The 25,116-nt window shown below is 26.1% G+C and overlaps 2 protein-coding genes across 3 annotated transcripts; both read right to left on the reverse strand.

Annotated features, from left to right (window-relative positions):
* Positions 1-1,768: 1,768 nt before the first annotated feature.
* Positions 1,769-7,408, reverse strand: LOC112771239 (beta-glucosidase 24). Its single transcript, XM_025815918.3, has 13 exons — positions 6,909-7,408; positions 6,710-6,779; positions 5,552-5,610; positions 5,376-5,451; positions 5,081-5,158; positions 4,904-4,991; positions 4,548-4,803; positions 4,309-4,424; positions 3,733-3,947; positions 3,594-3,625; positions 3,168-3,270; positions 2,981-3,077; positions 1,769-2,117 (listed from the first exon to the last, which is right to left on the reverse strand). Exons 1-13 carry the CDS (start codon positions 7,038-7,040, stop codon positions 1,949-1,951), a joined length of 1,491 nt encoding a protein of 496 aa, XP_025671703.1. The 5' UTR covers positions 7,041-7,408; the 3' UTR covers positions 1,769-1,948.
* A 414-nt stretch (positions 7,409-7,822) lies between these two features.
* LOC112771240 (beta-glucosidase 12) lies at positions 7,823-19,704 on the reverse strand. 2 transcript variants are annotated; one of them, XM_025815919.3, is made up of 13 exons: positions 19,481-19,702; positions 19,269-19,338; positions 18,763-18,821; positions 18,280-18,355; positions 15,039-15,116; positions 14,487-14,574; positions 13,092-13,338; positions 11,617-11,732; positions 10,170-10,387; positions 10,052-10,083; positions 8,382-8,484; positions 8,213-8,312; positions 7,823-8,137 (listed from the first exon to the last, which is right to left on the reverse strand). In XM_025815919.3, exons 1-13 carry the CDS (start codon positions 19,610-19,612, stop codon positions 7,969-7,971), a joined length of 1,488 nt encoding a protein of 495 aa, XP_025671704.1. In that variant the 5' UTR covers positions 19,613-19,702; the 3' UTR covers positions 7,823-7,968. The 2 variants fall into 2 exon arrangements, with proteins under 2 accessions (XP_025671704.1, XP_025671706.1); XM_025815921.3 differs by lacking the exon at positions 15,039-15,116 and having other exon boundaries at positions 19,481-19,704.
* Between the last annotated feature and the right edge of the window lie 5,412 nt (positions 19,705-25,116).

Below are 25,116 nucleotides of genomic sequence, written 5' to 3' on the forward strand. Positions count from 1 at the left end.
ATATTTTTATGTTTTAATAGTCTTTGAATAAGTAAACAAAAAATAATATATGTATATTAAAAAATAGTTATAAATTAATTATATATATATATATATATTATTTTATATTTTGATATATTTTATTCGAATTAAAATTAATTTTTGTATATACATAAGATTATTAAATAAACTTGTATACTTAATATTTATTCAACTATCATAATTAAAATAAAAATGTTATTTAAAAATTAATTTATTTTATTGACACATATTTTGAAATATGATTCTCTCCCATTCATATAAAATGTTTAGTCATAATTGCATTCTGGAGATATAAATTAAAAAAGTAAACTGAATAAATATTACTCTCTCTTTCTCTCTCTAAATAAATTAAATTAGTTATATAAAACTATACAGACTAATACTTCTGTTTTGTAATATAAATTAAATTTTTAAATGATTATTTATTTTGGTCCAAGTAAAATTTTAAAAGAAACCCTTATTTCAAGTTGAATAAATTATCATTTTGTATTGAGAACAAAATATTAAGAGTTTAACAATTAAAATTTTTTATTTTTATTTTTTTTATGTCTTTTATTTTTATTGACTTATCCATCTGTTGAATAGACATTAAAAAAAATAATTTACTTATTTAAAATGACTATAAATTTATTCTCCTACTTTTAATATAAATCATGGATATCATATAAATTTTTAAATATTTTATCTGTCCCAAGTGGGGATCCATTGGCGATATGACTGTCCTTGTCTTAGAACTTGGATTGGCATTTCTTTATTACGATGGATATACATTTTTTTTTCAGAGGCAAATATGGGTGTGAGTATGTAATTAGGAGGATACCGTAATTGGTTGATGTGGTTCATGTCGAAGGGATAGAATGGTGATAAACATCAACTAAATGGACCTAGCATTTTCTTTCTTTTATGTCGAAGGAGGACAAAATAAAATTCATTCAATATAATCTTATTACATTACTAAATCTAACACTACTAATCATACTCAATTATGTGTCATATCATCTTCGTTTACTTGAGTTGAATCTTTCATTAGGTGGCAACTTCCTACAGTACCAAACTACCAACTACAAAGTTTAAGATAAGTGCAGTCAGAAAATTGACCGAGTGTAGTGGTTTGCAACTCCTTCCAATAGAATTTTTAAGTTAAAATCCTGACTTAAAGAAAAGGGGAAAGAAACAATATTAATTAGAATAAATTAACAAAAATACTTATGAAAGAATTTGGAATAGATAAAATATATACTAAAGATTTGTAAATATCAAAATACATATCAAAAATAATTTGGGATGTTTTTTTAATTTTTTATCCATAAAAAAATTCAAATATATTTTGATATCTATAAATTTTGATATATATTTTTACTCACCCCAAACTCCTTTTTTTGGTATTACCCACCCGAAATTATTTGATGTTTAATTTTATCCATTTATTCTATTAATTATTTGCGAATTTGACACATTATGCAATTAAGTGAGAAAATAACAAAAGATAGTTACAAAATGTCAATTCTTTGTTAACATTGAAACTACAAATATGCCATTTCTATCCAGATCCACAGCACTAACCCGCCAAGCCAAACAAAACTGGGTAGTTATGTTGTATGTTTAAATTCTAATTACAACTTTCATCTAAAGTATAAAATTATCATAATCTAGTATTTGGTTCTAAACTTCTAATCCCAATCTTGTTAAGAATGGTATCTTAATATTAATTAATCATTTTTTAGCTTGAGTTGCTTGTGAATTGTAATTTAGTTGCAGACGCAAGAAACATAATAGATTAGGTAACCTATTGCTACAAATTAAGGAAAGTAAGTTCCAATATGATGCCTCACTCTTAGGCTAAACATCAGAAATCATCAAAGCCTTAACCTTAGAGTTAGGGAACAAATTCTCAATTTAAATTTGAAGACATAGATTTTCTACCATTTTAATGGTGGAGAAATATTTTGAACCACAAAGCTGATCTTTTACGATATCTTCTGAGGCCATTCTTGTAATCAACATAGACAAGTCCAAAACGAAGAGAGTAGCCAGCAGTCCATTCAAAATTGTCCAACAAAGACCATGCAAAGTAACCTTTTACCCTCACACCATTCCTGCCAAATCAAAAACATTTTAGCTTGCTTACATTGATTTGAGAGAGAGACTTGAAAATTTGCATGATCGTTTTGTAAATATAATGATAAATTAGTATTGTATGAAATTCTAAACACTACATCGATATTATGCACTGTCCAAAGTTCCATGTTGAATAATATGGGATGTTTATTGTTCTATGTAAAGAGAGTAGTTCTTTTCCCTTAATGGCTACCATAGTTATCAGAACCGAACCGGTAATTGAACCGGTCATACGATCGAGTCATTGGATTATTGGTTCAATCAGTAGATTATTGATTCACCCGGTTGACTTGGTCATAATTAAATAAAAATTATAAAATTATAAAAATAAAATTAAAACTAAAAGTTAAAATACATATTTTCAAAAATATATTAATAACAATCAAATATCAAGTGTGGTTTGAAGCACAAACCAGCCGGTTTTCAACGGGTTTGACCACCCATTGACTGGTTCAATTGCAAGTTTGGTATAATTCACTAACCGAACCAATCAAACCACCGGTTCACCATTTTTTTGGTCGAACCAACCGATCCGGTCCGATTCTGATAACTATGACGGCTACTAGTTTTTTAAGATGTGATTCTCCACTTTCCTAACTTAACATCCCTTCAACTTTGGTTGATAGGCACTTTGGTCATATTATTCTCAAAAATTGCTAAATTGTCCCAATACTTTTTTTTATTTCAATTTGAGAATGTCAATGCAGATTTTAACAGTAGCCTCCAATGTAGAAACCTTAAGTTTATAAGGTTTTTTTCTCATATATTTATTGTAGTAAGTACTATAAATCTTTCTATTATAATAACCTTAATAAGTGTCTGGTAGTAATATTAAACTTACCTTATGGCCCTTTGAAGATACAGAAGGTGGTGACTGAAATAATCTATTCTCCATTTGTCATCAAGTGACATTTTACCATCATTAACCTCATCAACTCCTGAAAATGATAGAATAACTTGAGCATGACAAAGATACAATTTTTTTATGCAAAGGTGGTTATAGGTACTCATTATAGATAAAAACTTACCATTCTCTGTTATATAAATGATTGGATTGTTGAATTTCTCCTTAGTGTACTCTAAAAGACCTTGAATTCCTGGTGGATAGATGTACAGCCAATCTGAAGCAGCCTGCAAAATTATTCACTTCTCAACTCCATTATAAGATATAATGCGAATGAATTTCGTCTCCTGAAAAGCAGTTATCTTCCTTGGAGCATTAGCCCTTAACATAAAGCAATTCGACTCTGTCAACCAATAGAAATTCAAGAAAGTGAGACATCATGCTACGACCATGATTCCTTATCTTCTTGAATTTCTATTCGTTAACAACATGAAATTGCTTTACATTATCATTGCATGGAAATTATTCTCTAATAGTTATACTTCCCATAATTTTTCAACATCATACTTCATAAGCAACTAAAGTGAGTAAAAAGTTATCTCGGATTTACCTTTGGACCAATTAGAAGCCCATTTCTTAGAGCTGAAGGCAAGTGTGAGAAAATGGATCATGCGTTAGTAAATGTGGAAGGCAAATTAAATTCAAGTTAAAATAGAAAGCATACGAAAGGTTCATTTGAAACGACTTACTTGTAAATCTAACACATGAATCTGTAAAGACACTTGGCCTTCCATTTTGGCAAGGAGTATTGGTTGCATAAGTTGAGGTGTAATAGTTTAACCCGATGAAATCGAAGGATCCTTTAACCATTAAGGATTGTGCTCCAGAAAACTTGGGCAATCGGTTCCCGACTCTGTTAACCATTACAGCTGGATATGTACCAGAATGTAGTGGTTCCATGAACCTTGAAAAAAAAAAAACGAAGTGTGTTTTACGTCCACCGAGTGAAACCAATAACCACTAAAGGTTTGACACCTAAAGAGAAGCATCTGAACCATTGATGAGAAAATCAACAATTTCAGATTTATTAAGATTTAACACATGTATAACTATCCAAATAATTATGAAACTCTTGATTATTTTCACCAAATCTTTAGATGTTGCACTTCAGAGTAGCCTAATCCGTTTCACAACTCAGTCTTGTGAATGAAACATGGATACAAAAGTTATCTCCAAGAAATAGTACAAATAATCTGTTGATAAAATTAAGAGAATTGGAGACAAGAAGAGAATTTTTTATTAGAAAATAGGGGAAAAGCACTTACCAATCATACATAAAAGCAAGACCCCGATTTGCTGCTTCTACATCTTCTTTAGATTGAGATAATGGCACAAGCCATGCAGAATTTAGTGTTACCCCAATCTGACCCTTCTGAGTAGCCTATTAGAAAATCACTCGGTCTCAATAACTTCAGAACCAACCACATATTGCATGAATTTCGACTAAATTCTATCAATTCTATATGCTGTTTGATTAATTAAAGATAATAAAAATGGCAAATACCTTGAACTTCTCTCTATAGACTTTTACAGCAGCAGCGTGAGCAAGTATCAGGTGGTGTGTAACAATGTAGGGCTCAATACTTGAATCACCGGTGGCACAGCTTGCTGACATCCACTTGGAGCATCTTGTGGGCGGGGATCCACCATTTCCATAACCACCGGTGCTGTATAACACTGGCTCGTTTAAAGTAATCCAGTGCTTCACCCTGTCACCAAATTCTCTAAAGCATACTTCTGCATAAAAAGCAAAATCTTCCCTGTTCAGAAAAAATAAGCATCGGTTTTCCATTGGTTAGGAGTGAAAAGAAAGGAGGGTTTAATCCATGAAAGAAAGCTTTATATTTTACTAATGCTTACACAATTTTGGGACTCAAGAAACCACCATACTCATTTTCAAGACCTTGAGGGAGATCAGAGTGAAATAGAGTAATAAAGGGCTGCTGTCCTGTAAGTTATGGTGTAGAAATATTTTAGTTCCTTGTGATCTAAGGTATCATGAGAGAGAGAGAGAGGGAGAGAGTCGACTTCACTAACCATTTGCTACAAGTTCATTTATGAGATTGTTGTAATAGTTGACACCTTCTCGGTTAATTCCTCCCTTCAAGTTTCCACCTTAAAATTTGTTTGAGCACCATTGAATCATGAACACACCAGTAAATGTCCAATTCAATATAAAAAAAGCTAATGTTTATAATGGTCTTGAAAAAACTATGCTAACTAATAAATCAAATTAGCAACACAGAACATACTCAAAACAATAAATAGCTATTTATGCAACAATTAATCTCAGGATAACTGAAGGATGATCAGATGATGAGAGTTTTCTCACTTGGTAATATTCTTGACCACGAGATGGAAAACCTGTAGGCATTGAATCCAATATCCTTCATCATGGCCACATCTCCCTGAAGAAAATTCATTTATTTTATGAGTCAACAATTACATTAATCGAAATGAGATCAAGCCTACAAATACAAAATTCACATTAAGAGAATGTAATAACACCTTGTAGCGGTGGTAGGAATCGACAGCAACATCCCCATTGCTGTGGTCTGCTATTCTATCTGTAGAATCAAGAAAACATCTCAATGTTTTAAGTTTGTTCAGTTAAAATTCTGCAGAGGTAAATTGTTTCAAAATGCAAAAGAATGGAAGCAGCTACATATGACTTTTGTGCAGCAACAATATGAGGTTTGGGAATAAATCCTCATTAGAAAATCTACTTGACTCTTTTAACTAGTGGTGAAATTTTTCAGATGATGATGATCCATTCCCATGAGGCTCATACTGCTGATAATAATCACTAAATTCAAGTTTTAATATGGTCCAGCTAATTAATGAACCGAGATACACTAGATACATCATGCACTAAGATAATCCAATGCAATGATAGATCTTAATATAACTTTACACCACCAACTTATATGAGATCTACACCATTAGATCATCATGGAGCATCAAGCAGCATAGTGATTCCCATTGATATTATGCATTGTAAATATTGTTTTCATTAAGTTAATAACTATACTTTTTAAGTTTTTGGTTCCCTCTTTAACCTATCAACGTGCATCTAATTAAAGTCTAAAATAAAATAATAATAATAATAAATTTTCAAAAAGTTCTAATATAAACTTAAGATGTAAATACCAAATCAGTACACGAAAGATTCTAACGCTGACAAAATGGTACTTAACTTTTGTTATTGACAAAATAACCCCTGAAAGATTTTAAAATTTGACAAAATCACCCAACCATGAAAGGATGACGTCACAGTGAACAGAAAATGCTGATGTGGCCATCAGAAGAGAGCTCCGATGATTCCTGAGAGCTCCGGCGTCCTTTCACAATTGGGTGATTTTGTCAAATTTTAAAATCTTTTAGGGTCTATTTTGTCAATAACAAAAGTCAGTACCATTTTGTCAAATTTTCGATTCCCGATTTAATATTTACCTCTAAACTTAAATAAGCTATTAACCAAAATGACCCTTAATTCCACCCTCACAACATTAATCTTCATAAATGATTACAGTAGAAACAGAAGAATTTTTTGGTTGCTAGAAGGATCCATGCTCCATTATTAATGTTACCCACACACACACACACACACACACACACAGAGAGACATACATACATACATACATACATACATACATACATACATACCTGGGTGGTTATGAGTGAAAGTATCCCATATACTAGGGCCTCTGCCACCTTCATATGCTGCACCTTCATACTTCAAAGTTCATACACAAACACATAACAAAATGTCTAATAAGATCCAACAACAGTTTACACATAAAATAATGTTTTAAAAAAATAAAAAATGAGAAGAAAAACAAAAATCAAGAAGAAGAAGTAAAACCTGGTAAGCAGAAGAAGCTGTTCCAAAAATGAAATCTTGCGGAAAACTGCTACGATTAAGAGAAGCTGCTGGCTCAAGAAGAAGAACAAAGGAAGCTACTGCAAGCAGGACAACACCACCCTTAACCCACATTGTTTTTGGTCCGATTTGAATTCGATTCAGAGTTTCTCACACTTTGGGACTTTATAATTACCTTAAAAAATATTTATATGTTCATAGTTATTTATTTATAAATACTCACGTAGGGTAGGGATAAGTGAAGATTCTGAAAAGGTGAATAAAAAAAGGGGAAACTTTTTTAGCGTGTATTGGTTTGCTTAAAGCGGTTTGTTAGAAAAGATGCCATTATTAGTGAGAAGGGGAAATCAGGTTCCATACTTAAAAACAAGTATTATTACAGTTTGATGGAGTTTTCTTTGCAGCATTCCAATTCCAAGTGTGTTTCAAAAGCTTAAGACTTGAGAGTGAGAGACTATTATTATTTTTGTTTTTGTTGGAACGTGTGCACCATGGTGGTGGAGCCGTGTTTATGTTATGGAGGTTGAAAAATATTCCAAGGACCCCACGTGATCTCTGATTAGTGCTTTTGTTTTAGATTTCAACTCAGCTATGGTGTCCATCTGTCTCAAGTGAAGAAGTTGATTAAGTATAAAATAAATAATTAATTATTATTGATTTTATTATTCTTATAAATAATTTTTTATAAAATATTCGAATTGGATATTAGATATTATTTAAAAAATAATTTTAGACTTTTTCATTTTCAAAAAAATAAAAAAGTAGAGTTCTAGCTTTTTAGCTTTTTAGGTTGTTTTTTCCTTTTTATCTTTCTTTCACCAAAAAATACTTAAACTTTCTCAATTTTAAAGCTAAGAGCTTGATAAGCTCCTTCAGATTTAAATTTGTTTTGAGAGTTTTTAAAATACAATCCAATCCATTTTTCATAGATTTTTGAGCTATTTCACAAGGGAGTAGTAGTATTCAGATTTAACCATTTTTTTTTCTCGAGTATGAATATAAATAAAACACTCCATATAAGAATACTACAGGAGGATGAATATCAATATTGTAGAAACTTTTTGAACCACTGAGCTGATCTTTTAGGGTATCTTGGCAATCCATCATTGTAATCAACAAAGATCATTCCAAATCGAACAGTATAGCCATCTGCCCATTCAAAATTGTCCAACAATGACCATGCAAAGTACCCTTTCACATTTGCCCCATTCCTGTCAATTCAAATATGAATTTCTAACTTAATCTGTATAAACTTCACTTAAAAGTGGTGATAGATATAAACTTACTGTAAGGCACTGTGAAGATTGGAAAGATGGTCGGTGAAAAAGTCTATTCTGAATCTGTCTTCTAGTGATTCTTCAATACTCTCATTAAGTTCATCAACACCTGCATGTGATTGAGGAATACAGTTAGGTGAAGATGATGATAGACTTCAACACCAACATCCCTACTTACCATTTTCTGTTATGTAAACAATTGGATTATTATACTTCTCCTTTGTGTACAGTAAAAGATCTTGGATTCCTCTAGGATATATGTATAACCAATCTGACCCTGCCTGCAAAAGTTCTTTCTTTGTTTAAATGACTTAATTATCATTTTTGAAGAAGCTAAGAAACGCTAACAACATATTATCCTATTTTCAACTAGAAAAAAGTGTGAATTAAAAAAAAATGGTTCACAACAAGTCCATTTCATGGGATTTGTTGAATTTCAGGGAGAAGAGTAGAATATATGAAGATAATATTATATGAAGTTGTTGTATTGAAGTTGTTGTTACATGATACAAAAGTTATGTTATTTATAAAGATATTTTCATCTAACTTCATAAATATCCATCTACTAACTACTAGTTATTATTGACTTAATTCCCAACTACTAATAATTCTAATAATATTTTAATAGGATTTGATAACTAATTAAAAACTAAATTCTCCTAATAGTTTTTAATATTCACGACTTTTACTATTTTAATCCATCAAATTCAAAATTCACTATATTGATCCTTAAGATCCTGTTCCAGGCACCATATTGGTCCTAGATCCTTTTTGACGTTGATTTAATGAACAAAATGTTGAACTAGCTCTAACTGGTTACAATAAATACAAGGCTAAATAATGTTATTTCGTTTTTGCATCTAAACAAGGTAAAAACGAGGTCATTTTAAAAAATGAGATAGATAAAACAGTTTATACATCATATAATATTTTTTGTCTTCTTGTTTTTACCTTGTTTTAAGCGTCAAAATGGACATTTGGCTATGTGCTCAGTATGACAAGTAGGGGTGGAAAAAGGTCAGGCGGCCTGCCAGGGGCCTGCAGCCTGGCCTGTGTTTGGCCTGGCCTGGTATAAAATAGGCACAGGCCCAAGCTCTTTTAAAAGCCTTAATACGTTAATAGGCCAGACCCAAGCTTACTAATTAGCCTTATTGGCCTGTCAGACCTGCCTGAGTCTGTTAAAATATAATTAAATATATAAATAATTATGTATTATAACAAAATTATGAGATATTTTAAATTTATTATATTTTATTATAAATATTTTTGTACATTTTAAATACGTTAAAAGTTTAAAATTTTTTATAAATATTAAATATATGACATAATACATATAAATATTTTTATTAAAAAATAATTTTTTAAATAATATTTTTTAAAAAAAAATTATCAGGCCTTTTAATAGGCTTCAGGCCAGGCCAGGCTGAATAACAGGCCAAACCTAGTACTTTATAAAGAGCCTATAACAGATTGCAGGCCAGGCTCAGACCAATTAAGTGTACGACAGCCTGGCCTGGCCTGTTTCCACCCCTAATGACAAGTCAGAGTCAACTCAATTAATGCTAGAAATAATCCAAGGACCAATACGTTTTTTTTTTTTTTTACCAAAGATATGAGACTCGAACCCGCAACCTCTTAATTGAGTATGGGGAGATTATGCCATTTGAGCTATTACTCATTGGCAAAGACCAATACGTTGCTTAAAATTAGATCTGGGAAACTAATATAATAAATTTTAGATTTAAGAGATTAAAATGATGAATACATTGAATTTGAGGAACTACTTTGAGAATTTAATCGCTAATTAAACAATGAAACGAAAAACATTGCAAATAGATATACTTCTACCTGAGGACCAATTTGAACTCCATCTCTCTCTGCTGATAAAAAAAAAAAAAAAATCTTATAATTAGACAAACTTATGAATGAAAGAAAAAAAAAAAACCTTTTATATATTTTGCCTTACAAGTGAGAAAAACACAAGCATCTTCTGTAAACAAGGTTCTGTTTTCTCTTGTGCAAGGGACATGTGCTGCATAAGTTGCAGTGTAGTAGTTCACTCCTATGAAATCAAATGATCCTTTAACCATCAATGACTGCTCCCTCGAAAACTCCGGCAATCGATCGCCGACGTTCTTCACCATTGCAGCAGGGTATGATCCAAAATTTAATGGCTCCATAAACCTTCGATGATGGTATGATCCAAGATTTTGACGTATTCATTGGATAGTTTAAAAGAAAAGTATGGAGTTACATAACTAAAAACTAAGTTTATATAATATCAACGCGCTCTCTAAAAATCTTAGACTACTAAATAAAAATCACATGGTTCCTTCTAGGCTAGAAATATGGATAATGCATAAGCCCAACAATATCATACACTAAACTTCCATTTTTATTTAGAAGGATAGACAATATATTAGGTAGCGTTTGTTTTGAGGTACTGAGACAGAGACTGAGAGAGTGAGACTCAGTATTATGTTTGTTGATTTAGAGACTCATACTAAAATTTCTGTCTCTCTCTCCAAAATTTCAGTATTTCAGTACCCAAAAAAGTGGAGACACAGGGGACTAAAATTTGTAGAGATGAAGACTGAAATTTTAATAATATTTTATATATAAAATACCCTCTTTTCAATTAATTAATTCCAATTTTATCTTTTGTACAAATTAAATTAGAGTTTCATTCTTATTTCAATTTCTGTCTCCCATCTTGCACTAAGTAGAATACTGAAATTTATTTCAATCTCTGTTTCTTAGTCTCTGTCTCTCGGCCTCAATCTTTCTATCTCTATCTCTCCACCAAACGCTACCTTACAAATCATTTCTTTAGAAAGTTATAGTTAGAGAGTAGAAAAAACATGGATGTTTTTTATATTTTATGCATCAAACCTCTTGCTAATTAATTTGCATATGGTGTCCTGTCAATTATTCAATGAGAGTGAACTGACAATTTGTGAGGGACAAATTCACTTATCACAATTTGCCCTGATCAATTCTTTTTTAAAAAAAAATAAAAAAAAAATACAACTTGTCCGGTTGTCCCAACAAATTTCTTTTAAATTTTTTTTGAAAAAAAATATTATTTTTAATTCTTTTTATGAAAAATAGGGCGAATTATTATTTTTTAAATTAAAATAAAAAATTATAATTCGCTTTTGACAAATTAATTTTTTTAGAAATTAACAAAAAAAATTGTAATTCACTAAATTATTATTTTTTAAACCCTAAACCCTAAACTGTAATTCACTCCGAAATTTTGTTAATTTTGAATTTGTCCTGTATTTGTAAAAACACAAATAAATCCCAAATTTTCTCATATTGATTACATATAAACATTTTTTAGCCTCAAACCTCTGGAATGAATTAAACTAATAAAGTGAAATAAAGGGAGAATAAATAGGGAAAATTACCAATCATAGGAGAAAGCAAGGGCTCTTGAGGCTGCATCTTTGTCTGCCTTGGACTGGGAAAGAGGTATCACCCATGCTGAATTCAATGATATCCCAATTTGCCCTTTTTGAGAACTCTACACAAAACAAACCCAATTAGATTAGCAACTTGTTTTCATGTCATTAAGTGGATAGAAAAATACATTTTTTAATAAAATTTATATTTTTTATGTGTTTAATAATTTTTTAATAATAAAAATAAAAGTATTAGAAAAATTTTTAAAAAAATTTCAAAAATTATAATTTATATATATATTTTAATTTAAAAATATGTTTTGCATAATAAATAAACAAAAAATATTTTTATATTATTGTACCTAAACATAATTAATAAATAAAAAAAATTTGTATAAAATATCTAAATATAAAATTACTTTTATTTTTTTAAAGAATCTTTTAAAAATAATAACTCAAAAAAAATTTCTTAAAAGTTCATCCGAACAAATCGTAGATATATATCTATCCCATTTTAATATTTTATTAACTAATCAGTTGATAAATTTAGCTTCGATACAAGAACTCCTAATCAGTAAGGCATTAAAAATAAAGTAAATTACAATCACTTTTTCTGAAATTTAATAAAATCATATATTAATATAATAATATAACAATAAACACTCCTATCAATTATTAAAACAAAATTATTTTTTTTTCTAAAAGAAAATCAATGTCAACTGAATCTAGTAAAATTATAAGATAATAAATGGTTATACAACAAAAATCAACCAATAATCAACAAACAAAAGTTTTAAAAACCCAAAAATTAAAAAAATTAATATATGAAATTTAAAAAGCTACACATCTAAACTTCATGTTGTTTGTTTATTGACTACTTTTTATTATTTCTTTAGATCTTTTCCATATAAATTTCAGCAAACATCAAATCTTAATGTGGTGTGTATAATTTGCCTTTAGAAATAAAATTTAATTTTTGAGATTTTCTATCTATCAGTATAAAATAATTTTACACGTATATTTAATCACCTAACATTACATCAATAAAAAAAATAGGTTTAATTACTCTGTTGGTCCCTATAGTTTCGTGAAATTTTCAATTAGGTCCCTATACTTTTTTCTTTTTAATTGAGTCCCTACATTAAATTTTTTTTCAATTAAGTCATTTTTAGTAATAATTGGTTTAATTTTACAGGGACCTAACTAAAAAAAGAATTGGTATAGGGACCTAAATAAAAGGAAAAAAAATGTAGGGACCCAATTAAAAAAATTGGTGCAAAGACTCAATTAAAAGGAAAAAAAGCGTAGGGACCTAATTAAAAATTTCGCAAAACTATAAATACCAACAGAGTAATTAAACCTAAAAAATACTATTTTTTATATTAATCGTATAAATAATCATAAAAAATAACGAATGTAGTTACAACGTCGGTATGTCAAATTAAATTCTTAAAAATATAATTTATATCATAATTATTAACCTGGTAGTTGTCCATATAAAGTCTTGCAGCAGCAGCATGAGCAAGAATTTGGTGATGAGTGACAAGGTAAGGCTCAGTAGTAGAATTTCCGAAAGCACAGTTATTGATGGAGCATCTTCCAGGGGCAAATATACCATATCCATAGCCATTTGTGGTGTATGTAAGTGGTTCATTTAAAGTAATCCAATGCTTTACTCTGTCACCAAATTCTCTGTAGCATAACTCTGCATAGTCTGCAAAATCCTTCCTGTTGACACATTTTAATACCATTTGAAAGAAAAATTAAGAAAGTTTATATCATCTAATAATTATCATAAGAAAAAGTGCTTGTTTAGTGCCATTAAATTATTAGAAAAAAATTTTAATAAATTTTTTTATTTTTTAGTATGTTTAGCAAAATTTTAAGTAAAAATAAAAGTATTAGAAAAAAATGTTTTTTTAGTTATAATTTGTATTTTCTTAAAAAAATTATCTAAAAAAAAGATTTTTTAACATAATAAATAACAAAAAAATATTTTTATATTATTGTATTAAAAAATAATTACTAAATAAAAAGATATTTTTACATGAGATATCTAAACATGAAATTACTTTTATTTTTTTAAAAGATCTTTTAAAAAAATCATTTAAAAAAAAATCTTTTCGAATAAGCTCGTTCAAACAAGCCTAAAGTATAGAAAATAAATTTTTAATTAGTTAATATTAACCAAATTTAGTGATTAAGTTTATAATTTAGGATTTAAGTTAAAGATTTATAATTTACGAACTATAATTTAAGATAAACAAAATAATTTTATAAATATTAGCTGATGTTAGTAGAAAAAAATTCGTTATCTAGCATTCTCTTATCGTAATCATCATCACAACAATGGTAAATCCAACCGATAAAAATTTCAGATTTAGATAAATGAAGAGACTTTTTGGTCATTGAAGATAAAATCCACTTGCACTTGTATTCTAAAATAAATTTTAAATATGTAATAATGTAAGCACTTTTAGTTTTTGATAACTAATAATAAAATAAACTAAACTGATATAATCTTTTTTTTTTGGTGACTAAAAGTAAATTAATATAAGAGGAATGCTAGGGGGCCAGCAATTTTGGTATTCTGTAACTATAAATTGGCCATCAATAGTGTTTTTAATGGTCTGAGATTACATCTAATGGTGGGAGATCACTCACTTTTGTTTTGATGGTTAAGTGCTGGCCAGAAAACACAAAAGTTGCTGGCCCCTAGACTTTTCCTTAATATAATCTGTATGTACATTTGTAATGTTTAAAGAACAAATTTGCTTGTTCTTATGTTTTAAAATTAGAACTTACACGGCATAAAATTTAGAGATAAAATGCAAGTAATCTCATTCTCTTAAATGTTTGAACGGAAAATTGCTTACACTATATTGGGACTCAAGAAACCACCATATTCATCTTCAAGGGCTTGAGGCAAATCCCAGTGAAATAGAGTTACAAAGGGTTTCAAACCTTAAATAGGCAAAAAATTTTGATTTGTTAGTTGGAAGAAATTAATTAAGGTTAAATTAGATAGTTGGTTCTTACAATTTCAGTGAAATTGTAAATTGGTCCTTACACTTTAAAAGTTTGTAATTAGATCCCTAAAGAGAATTAAAATTTATAATTTAGTCACTGTCAGTCAAAAAGTATTGATTTAATATAATATTTTTAGAATATGCTGAGAATATTCTGTTAAAATAGAGAATATACTGAGAATATTTTATTAAATCAAACACTTTTTGAACGACGAGGACTAAATTACAAATTTTAATTATTTTTAGGGATCAAATTACAAACTTTTAAAATATAGAGACCAATTTATAATTTTATTAAAAGTATAGGGATTAACTGTGTAATTTAACCATTAATTAATATACTTGGTTAGATATGCATGCTGGATAGAAAGAAAGAAAGAAAGAAAGAAAGCAAAAGACCATTGGCTAGAAGTTCGTTGATGAGATTGTTGTAATATGTTATGCCTTCTCTGTTCACACCTCTCTTTAGGTTTCCACCTAAACAAAGTACATGACCAATTTTATATCATATTTATAATTTACAACAATTCAAGGGTCATAAACATATAGTATTGAACATATATATTAAGAATAATTGGTTATAATAGTTTCTCAAACTTTGCCAATTAGTCAAACTAATCTTCTAAATTTTCACTCAATCGAATTAGTGTCCACATTTTTCAACATCAATAATTTTTTTGTCTGAGTTGTAGTAGTTTCAATGCCTCACCAAACATTTTTGTGGCTTGCGATTCTTAAATCATCATTTTATTGATTTGTTGCTTTTGTTTGTTCTGTAATTTTTTTTCCATGTTTCTCATCAATACACTCACTTTAAGAAGAGACTATTGTTTTTGTTCATAATAATATTACGGAATTATAATTTTTTTAAAACTGCCAGGCTTATTCTTAGCATGATAGATTATTGTAAAAAAAAACTACAGATTCAAAAGACCACTTTTATAGAAAGATTATACGACAAAAGTTTCTATCAATAAAAAAGATCAGACTCTCGTAAACTAAAAAAGAAAATCAACTGATAAGTTTTTTTAGTTATTATTTTTTATATAAGAATCTTATTGACTTATTAATTTATTATCATGCGAAAGAGTTTAGTTTTTTGTTAATAATTAATTTTAATATTTATTATCTGAAAAATGAAAGAATTTAATATATATACATTTATTATTTAAAAATAATATATATATATATATATATATATATATATATAATAAGATATTAGTATAAAAAAATTACATTGATAGTTACGAAATTAACAATTTTTTTTTAAACAATCATTAAATCTTAATTCAAGTTATATTATTACTATTTTCTCCAAATTATATGTAATAAATATTTAAAATAAGAGAAAAAATATAAATTGAAAATAAAGATAAAGAATGAAAATTTAAAATTAAATAAAAAAGAAATTCAAAAAATATGCATGTAATAGTTATATTTTTTTATGTGAATAATATTACGAGATGATTTTTTAATTACATTTTATTACAGATTTAATATATCTCTTATAATTTTTATTAATTTATTTTAATTATACTATTTTATTAATTTTAAAGTAAAAGACAAATAGGTCATTAACCTTTTTTTTTTCGCGAAAATTTTCATCCCTGACTATTGAAAATACTTTTAAATTTCTGACGTCGTAAAAAGTTGGACGGATTAGTCCCTCCATCCAAATACCTCCGTTAGACCCAATGGAAGGTGCTTGTCACGCGTCACGCATACACGTCGCGCTTGGCAGACTTCTTTCTCGTCCGACGGAAAGTGCTTATCACGCGTACGGAGTAGAAAGAGTAGAAAGAGATAGAGAACGACAAAGAAAGGAGTGAGAAAGATAGAAAAAAAGAGAGAGAGGGAAGAAACTCATTAATCTTAGGGAGAAAGATTTCATTTTAATTATAACAATGAATTGAAAGAGTATTCTATCGGATACATTTTAGTTGTCAAATTAGTAATATAAATTTATAATTATAAATAGAGTAGGAAGGATAGAGAGAAATAGAAAAAGAAAAAGAGAGAAGGAGGGAGAGAGATAGAGAAGAAGAAGGAGAATGGAAGTTTGTTAATTTTTGAAAAAATTCATCCTAATTATAATAAAAGTGTGTCATAGGACACATTTTAGTTGTCAAATTAATAATATAATTTTTTTTTGAAAAAAACAAGAAAACAACAAAATAACACCTGTTATACTCGCCTAGAAATATCTCAAATTAATAATATAATAATATAAAATAAATAGCAATATAGATATATTTCAATTTCAATTTTTATTTTTGTTCGATTTCAATTACAAGTAAAGAAGGTCATATTGTAAATTTTAGTTGTTAAATTTGTAATTAATCATTGGTAATAATATATAAGAAAGATAAAAAGAGTAAAAGGGGAGACAAAAAATAAAAGAATTCCTTAATTTAAAAAAAAAATTAATTATAATAAAAAAATGATATATAACATATTTCAATTACAAAATTAATAATAGATAATAGATTGAAAAATGTATTTTTCCACTTCTTACATTTCATTGGTTTTCTTATTCCCTTTCATTTTAATTAATTTTCGTGATTCAAGTAGGGAAAAAAGAAAACTATATTTTGAAGAATTAAAAAAAATGTAGTTTTGTGAGGATTTTAAATTTATTTTTAAAGTGTATTGAAGATTTGCGATATTTTAAAATCTTACAATAGATTTAAAATAAAGTCATAATTTGTCAGAGTTTAAGACTATAATGAGTAAAAATTAATAGAGCATGGATAAAACAATTGAGTAGAGATAATAAAAGCAATCAATTTTAAAAAGTTTTAGAAGATTAATTTGATTAAGTAAATTTAAAAGATAAATTTTTATTAACAAAAACTAAAATTTGAAAGATAATTAAACAATTTACTCTATATGTTAGTCATATACATATTCATTTAACAATTATATATATTTATTCAGACATAAAAACTACCATCATTTATTTGTAAATGTGTATTTTACTATTGTATAATATTGTCTTTATTTAGATCCAGACAAGTCATTTAACATTTTATCTTTTCTCTTTAATAATTTTCTCACTATATTTTTCCTTTGAATTCAATAAGGGAATTAATGATTTTCAACAACAAAAAATTTCAAAGCTTAATTATTCAATTTCATCAAATTTTTAATTAGCTCTTATATCAAATAATAAAAATTTTCAATTAGATCTTTGTTGATTATTTTTTATTAAAAGTTATGAAATATTTTTAGAATATTCATTTTCGTGTTTGATGTAAAATAATTTATAGAATATTTTAGAAGCACATGTTCTAAAATTATTGTATTTTTTTTTATGAAAAATAACTAAAAAGAACCTGAATAATTTTTTATTATTTAGTATAAATCTAACTACAAATTTCTAAACTGGAAGTTAAACATTTAATAAAATTATAAAGACTAATAAAATAAGTAAACAAAATTTTAAATATAATTATTATTTAGACAACAAGATATAGATTATTTCAAGAGAAAGAAATTAAATGATATAAAAGTTTGATGATAAGATAAAATTATTTTATAATATTACTTCATGGAAATTCTTTGTTTTTCTCCTTTTTTATTTTTATCTTAATAAGATGTGGAGCAAAATAATAAACGAAGATGAAAAATTCCTCCTCACCAGGTAGAACCCTAGACCATGAGATGGAGAATCTGTATGCATCAAATCCAATGTCTTTCATTATACCAACATCTTCCTACCAATACCAAGTTATTTGCTTAAACACTTGAGAGGATAGTGCCCATTAAGCCTCATTTTTAATATAAATAAAAAAAATAAATTACATAAATAAAATAATTTCAATTTAAAATTATACATATATTCTAAATTAGAATTGGTTATACGATCTATTTTAAATAACTTTATATAACTTGATTTACTACTTGTATACGTATATAATAAATCGAATCAACACATAAATAACATAAATCAAATTAATTTAATTCAATTTATATAAAAATATTAAAAAAATAATATCTAACTAATTTTGATTTAAGATATCTATATAATTTTAATTTAGAATAATTTTATTTGTGTAATTTATGTTAAATAAAAATAAAAATATTTATATAAATGGTGAATAAATTAAGTGATGAGAATTACCTTGTAGCGATGGTAAGAATCAACTGCAAGCACTCCACTACTTTGGTCTTTTATCTTTTCTGATGAAATATTTAGACATGAGGAAGATATTTTTAATTGTTTACTTTTAGAGCCACAATTGAACTACAAACTAATACTTGAAATTTTATTAGTACTATAAAAGAAAAAATATTGAATAGGTAAGGTTCTTATTTTTTTATATTTTCAATGCATTAAATTTATATAAGATTTAAAAATTAAAAAATACTATTCATAAATATCCTAATAATAAGACAGATAGTATCGGCATAATATATAGGATACTCTTAATAATACAAAGAATAAATTTGATAAAATGATTTTTTTTTTAAATTAATGGATGGTGATTGATAATCACCATTATTGTTAAGGTAAAATTAATTAAGTAATCCAAGCTTAACAATACTCGATTCATATATAGTCCATCTCTCATTTTTTTTTCCGAATAAATTATAATAGGATTAAAAAATATTTAATTATTTATTTACCTGGATATCTTTGAGTAAAGGTATCCCATATACTTGGTCCTCTGCCCCCTTCATTTGCTGCACCTTCATACTTAATTTACACGTCATCAAATCACATAATAAGTCACATGAAAAATTAAATAGATAATAATTAAGTGACTCAAAATTATTTGTTACTTTTCCACCAAAAAAAAATGTATATTAGCAATATAATAGCTAATCAAAACATAAACCTGGTACGAAGAGGAGGCTGTCCCAAATAAGAAATGATCTGGAAAATTAGAACGGTTAAGAGAATCCACTAATTCAACAAGCACAACAAGAAACATTATGAGAGAAATAAACCCTTTCTTATTTTGTCTCATGATTTCAATTAATCTCTATAATGACTCTTGACATGAATTTTTTGTAAAACGATCCACCATTATATAGGCCAGGCAACCAAATCATCACATTATTTTATATATAATAATAATAATAATAATTTACAATAAATGATTTAATCATAATAAATAAAGAAGCTCCAACTTCTATATAATCTATATATATCTTGTAAGGTCCAATTAGTAGAGGGAAAAATTAAAGATTGGAACTAGCTAAGCTACCATGTATCTATTTCACTTGGTCTTTTGTCATGTTCTTTCTTCTCATTTGTGTGTTTAGGTGGACAAGCTTGCTTTGAAAGGCCATATGCTGTAAAACAGTTTTTCATTGATCTCAAAAGGTTATATAAATACGAATAATATTCTAAATTAGTTTTCAAAAAATTTTAATTAAATTTGAAATATTTTATATTTTTAAAGATTTGTTATGTGAAGATGAAATTAAGATGTGAATATATGTTATATTAAATAATTTATTTAGATATATCAAATGAGTAATGTTATATAGCTAGCTATCAGGGACAGACTTAGGGGGCGAGTGGAGGCTTCGGTCTCCCCAACTTTTTTTAAAAAAAATTAATAGTAATAAGTTATTAAGTATGATTTAATTTTTTAAAAATGTATTTAGTATTTAGTTTAATATAAATAAAAGTTTAGTCCAATCTAAATATTAATAATTTTTAATATCTAAAAAATAAATAACAATATTAAAAAAATCTGAAAAAGATATTATTTTTTAATTAAACAAAATTTTTCAAATCCCATAAAGTGGTTTCTTTTTCTTCTTTGTGATTGTCCTTCTTGATTCATTTGGTATTAATTCTCGTTGTTTCAATTGTTACAACTGAGAGATCTTTTTCAGCTATGAATATTGTGAAGAATAACCCAAAAACAAGATGAAAGGTGAATTTTTTGCTAATTGTCTTTTAATTATATTGAAAAGAAAATTGCTAAAAATTTTGACACAGATTCTATTATCAATAAATTTTATGATACGAAGAATCGACCACTTCGTTAGTAAAAAGTACATACATTTTTTGTACTTTAAAATATATTCTCTATCGGTATATTTTTGTAATACATCTTACATTATATATTTTTTTGCATAATTTTTCAATATTATATATGTTATTGGCCCACCATAATAATATTTCTGGATCCGCTAGCTATTATTTTTAGCTAGTACTTCGCCAATAATAATTTGCACTTATATTTACAAAAAATTTGAACACAAAAAATATATAATTTGTACTTATATTTACTAAAATTTTATACACATAAATCAAAATAATTTATAATTTAGACTCACATTTTTTAGAATTTAATTTATACATATAAATTAATAAAATTTATTTATTAAAAATAATTTAATATTTATTCTAGTCAGATAATAATAAAATATATTAAAAAATGTTATCCTAAACGTTTTTCATATCAAATTATTTAATAATAATAATTATTTTTTATATAAAAAATCATTATCTTTATATAAAAATATTATCGTATAAATAATTATTTAAAGTATTGCTCCCACAAAATATCTTATCACCGACTTTACTTAAATTCGATTTAGGGAAGGATACCGAATCACACAAATAATAGACAATAAGAAATTAAAAGGGGTTGTTGACTACTTGTTGTCTTTACAAGAATGGTAAAGGTACAAATTTCATTTAGAAATAATTTTAAGGTGAATGCTACCCAACCCCCTCTAAAATAATATGTAAGTTACCTTTTATTATGTGTCACATTATAATTGGTCCTTATTTTAACTATAGTTGGGGTGCCAACGTCATCGCCATCTACTGCCTTTCCACACAACCTCTCTTCCCAGTATAGTCAGCGTCTCTTTTTGTCATGGATCACTTCTTACCCACATAATTGATGGTTAATTTGGTTATTAAATTTTTTTATTAAAAAAATATATCTTTATTTAATTACGTGATGGAACATATATTTATATGTAAAATATAATTAAATAATAAAGTACGAATAAATTAAAAATTAAAAGAATAAAAATATTATAAAAAATACTTGTAAGAAAATTAGATTTTATCATTTTAAATTTGTGTTATTAATTTTAACAATTTATTTTTTTTAAAAATAATTTATGTACGATAAAAAATATATTTTTTCTGATTTTAATTATACTTTTAAGTACTCTAAATAGAGTTATTATATTATATTTTACATATGAATATATGTTCTATCGTGTAATTAAATAAAGATTTGTTTTAATAAAAAAAATTAATAACTAAACTAAACATTACTTAGGTATGTATTTCATATTTATCTCTTAAATATTTATACAATTTATTTTTTAAACTGTTATATTGGTCTCTTCTCTAATATAATACAAAAAATAAATTTTCATAAAAATAATTTGTTTAATTATTAATTAAATAATAAAGTACTAATAAATTAAAAAATAAAAATACTATAAAAAATAAGGTAAAAAAGTTAAATTTTATCATTTTAAATTTCTGTTATTAATTTTAATAATATATTTATTTTTTAAATAATATATGTATGATAAAAAAATATGTTTATTTGTTTGGAGTACAAATTTTATTATTATATTTATATGTTCATGATTTTAATTATACTTTTAAATACTTTGAATAGATTTATTTTATTATATTATATTTTACATATAAATATATATTTCATCACGTAATTAAATAAAGATATTTTTTTTAATAAAAAAGTTTAATAACCAAATTAACCATTAATTACGTGGGTAAGAAGTGATCCATGGCAAAAAGAGGCGCTGGCTATATTGGGAAGAGAGGTTGTGTGGGAGAACAGTAGATGACGATGACGTTGGCGCCCCAACTATGATTAAGATAAGGACCAATTACAATGTGACACATAATGAAGGGTAACTTACATGTTATTTTAGAGAAGTTGGGTAACATTCACCTAATTTTAAATCAAATTAAATTTAAAGATCAATACAGAAATAAAACCTATATTATGTGACCCTCCCTGGTCCATGATGACAATGTAGAAGAAAAGTTAATATTCTCTCACATCTACATCTCTTTTCTACACTTACACTATATCATATCACCAAATAATATATTTTAAATTTTATTATCTTTGTACGTAACTGTGATAATTCATGTGTTAATAATTCATGCCTCATTTATTTATTAGCTATGTTTAATAATTTAAATAAGATCTACATTTTATTAGTATTAAATGGGGAATAAGAGACTACAATATTTACATTATACATATAAAAGAATAAATCATTTTTTTATTACAAAAAGATATCTAATGATGGAAAAATAAATTTAATATTAGTTAAAAATTAGATTCGTTCGACAAAATTATATCTATTTGGTAGAATTACTAGAGAATAATTTTGTTGAATGATTTAATATTTAGTTAGTATTAAATTAATTTATATTTTTTATGATTATATTTGTTTAACAATTTTATATTTATATGTTAAAAATCTTAATTTATTCTATACGTAATATATTTTTATTTTCAATATTAGAATATAAAAAAAAGAGAAAGGTATATATATTGTCTATTGTGAAAAAATTTAAAATTAGTTATTAGACTTAGAGAATCAAGACAATATATTCTAATTTCGTGATTTTTATTAGTTCCATACAAAAGACATAAATTTATAATATTTGACCTTTAAATTGTTCTAATTATAAAAAGACTGATTGGATGTGCTAAAACACTAATAATTTTTGGACATTATTAATTAGAAACCAATTGTATTTTTTTTAATTAAATTTTTGAATGCCCTTTTTATAATAAAATTTTTTAATTATATTAAAAATTATAAACTTTAATTTTTTAACAAACTAAAATATCTTTATAATTAATGTTCAAGAAAACAAAACAACCCTTAAAGATTAATTTAAAAAAAATTCTAAAATACCATGATACGATTAATTCATATTGTTTAACTGTATTGAAAATAAAAAATTTGAATATAATTTAAAAAAATACTCTTATAATTTATATTTAGAATACTAAAATATCCTTTAATCATTAGTAAAAAAAAGACTAAATTATTTTTTTTAGGATTAATTAAAATTGTTTGATTATATTAGAAATTAGAATATAAAAAATATTTAATTATTTTAAAAATGATAAATTGTAAGTTTTAAAGAAACTAAAATGCCTCTATAATTAAATTGTAAAAAACTCAAATTTTTTTATTGAATTATTAAAAAAAATATTAGTTTTACTTGAGAGAGAGAGAGAACCTACGCTATTTGTATTTTAGTTGGTAATTTCAATCTAAAATTTATTTTATTTTCTAAAATTAAATTCAAAATTTAAAAAATTCAAATCTAATTAAAAAATGGCTATAAGTCTAACAATAAATCTCTGCAAATACCTTCCTGTTGGAGGGAAATTACCATCTTATCTGATTCTGGAGCCATTAATTTATTAGTTGACCAAAAATGAACAAAACCATTAAATTACTTGTAAATTGATGCTATTCCTATTTGGTACAAGAGTAATCAATGAAAATCGTATAAATGAGAGAATGACCAATCAAGAAAGACTTGACTGTGGATGGGGAGAGAAAAATAAGGAGTGAGCAAAATCTATGGATAGCCTTGTAATATGATTAAAAAAAAAAACTAAATTTTAAACTATAAATCTTAATATAACATTAATATTCCTCTCTGAATTGTGAATTTAGTTATACTACTATTTACGTGTACCACAATTTAAACAGTTTCTATAAATTGAACAGGATGGTTGTGAAACAATAAATGAACATGTAAATTAAACTCTCATATTCTCGTTATTAAACATGTTATTTTAACTCATTTAATTAATTACAATAAAATAAATATATTAATATGTCCATATAAAAAGCTAGTTATTGTATAATTTTTATATATGTGTTAATTTATATATTATTAATATGTATTTAATATTCCAATATATTTTATATGAGTGATTAATTAGTAATTGATTTTTTTTGTATATCTAACTAACTCACATATACAATTTAATTTTTCTTAATTTATGAAAAATAAACTATTATTTTTATTTATAAAATTTTAAATAAACAAAATTAATTTTATATTCAATAAATAAACAATATGTTTTAAATTTATTAAATAAATAAATTTATTTATGTTGTAATTTCATATATACATATATAAGATAATATACTATTAATAATATTTATTTTTAACAATGAAAATTGAAAAGAACCTGAAGGGCAAGGCTTCTCCAAAAGCGCGTAGATTCCAACGGCCACAGTGGCGTGTAGAGTCTGTGAATGAAATATAATTTGTATTTTAGTTGGTAATATTAAATGATATATAATTTGATAATTTGATATGGTGAAAACTCAGATGAAGTCGACTTTAAGTGAAGTTGATATTTGATAGCCGTTAGATGAAAATTTATTCAAATAAGTCAAATAATCTAACGACTCTCAGGTATCAACTGCACTTAAGTTTTCACCATTTGATATAGCTAGGTTTTTT

The sequence above is a fragment of the Arachis hypogaea genome, chromosome 18 (assembly GCF_003086295.3).
Source record: "Arachis hypogaea cultivar Tifrunner chromosome 18, arahy.Tifrunner.gnm2.J5K5, whole genome shotgun sequence".
In the NCBI taxonomy this organism is placed as follows: Eukaryota; Viridiplantae; Streptophyta; class Magnoliopsida; order Fabales; family Fabaceae; genus Arachis; species Arachis hypogaea.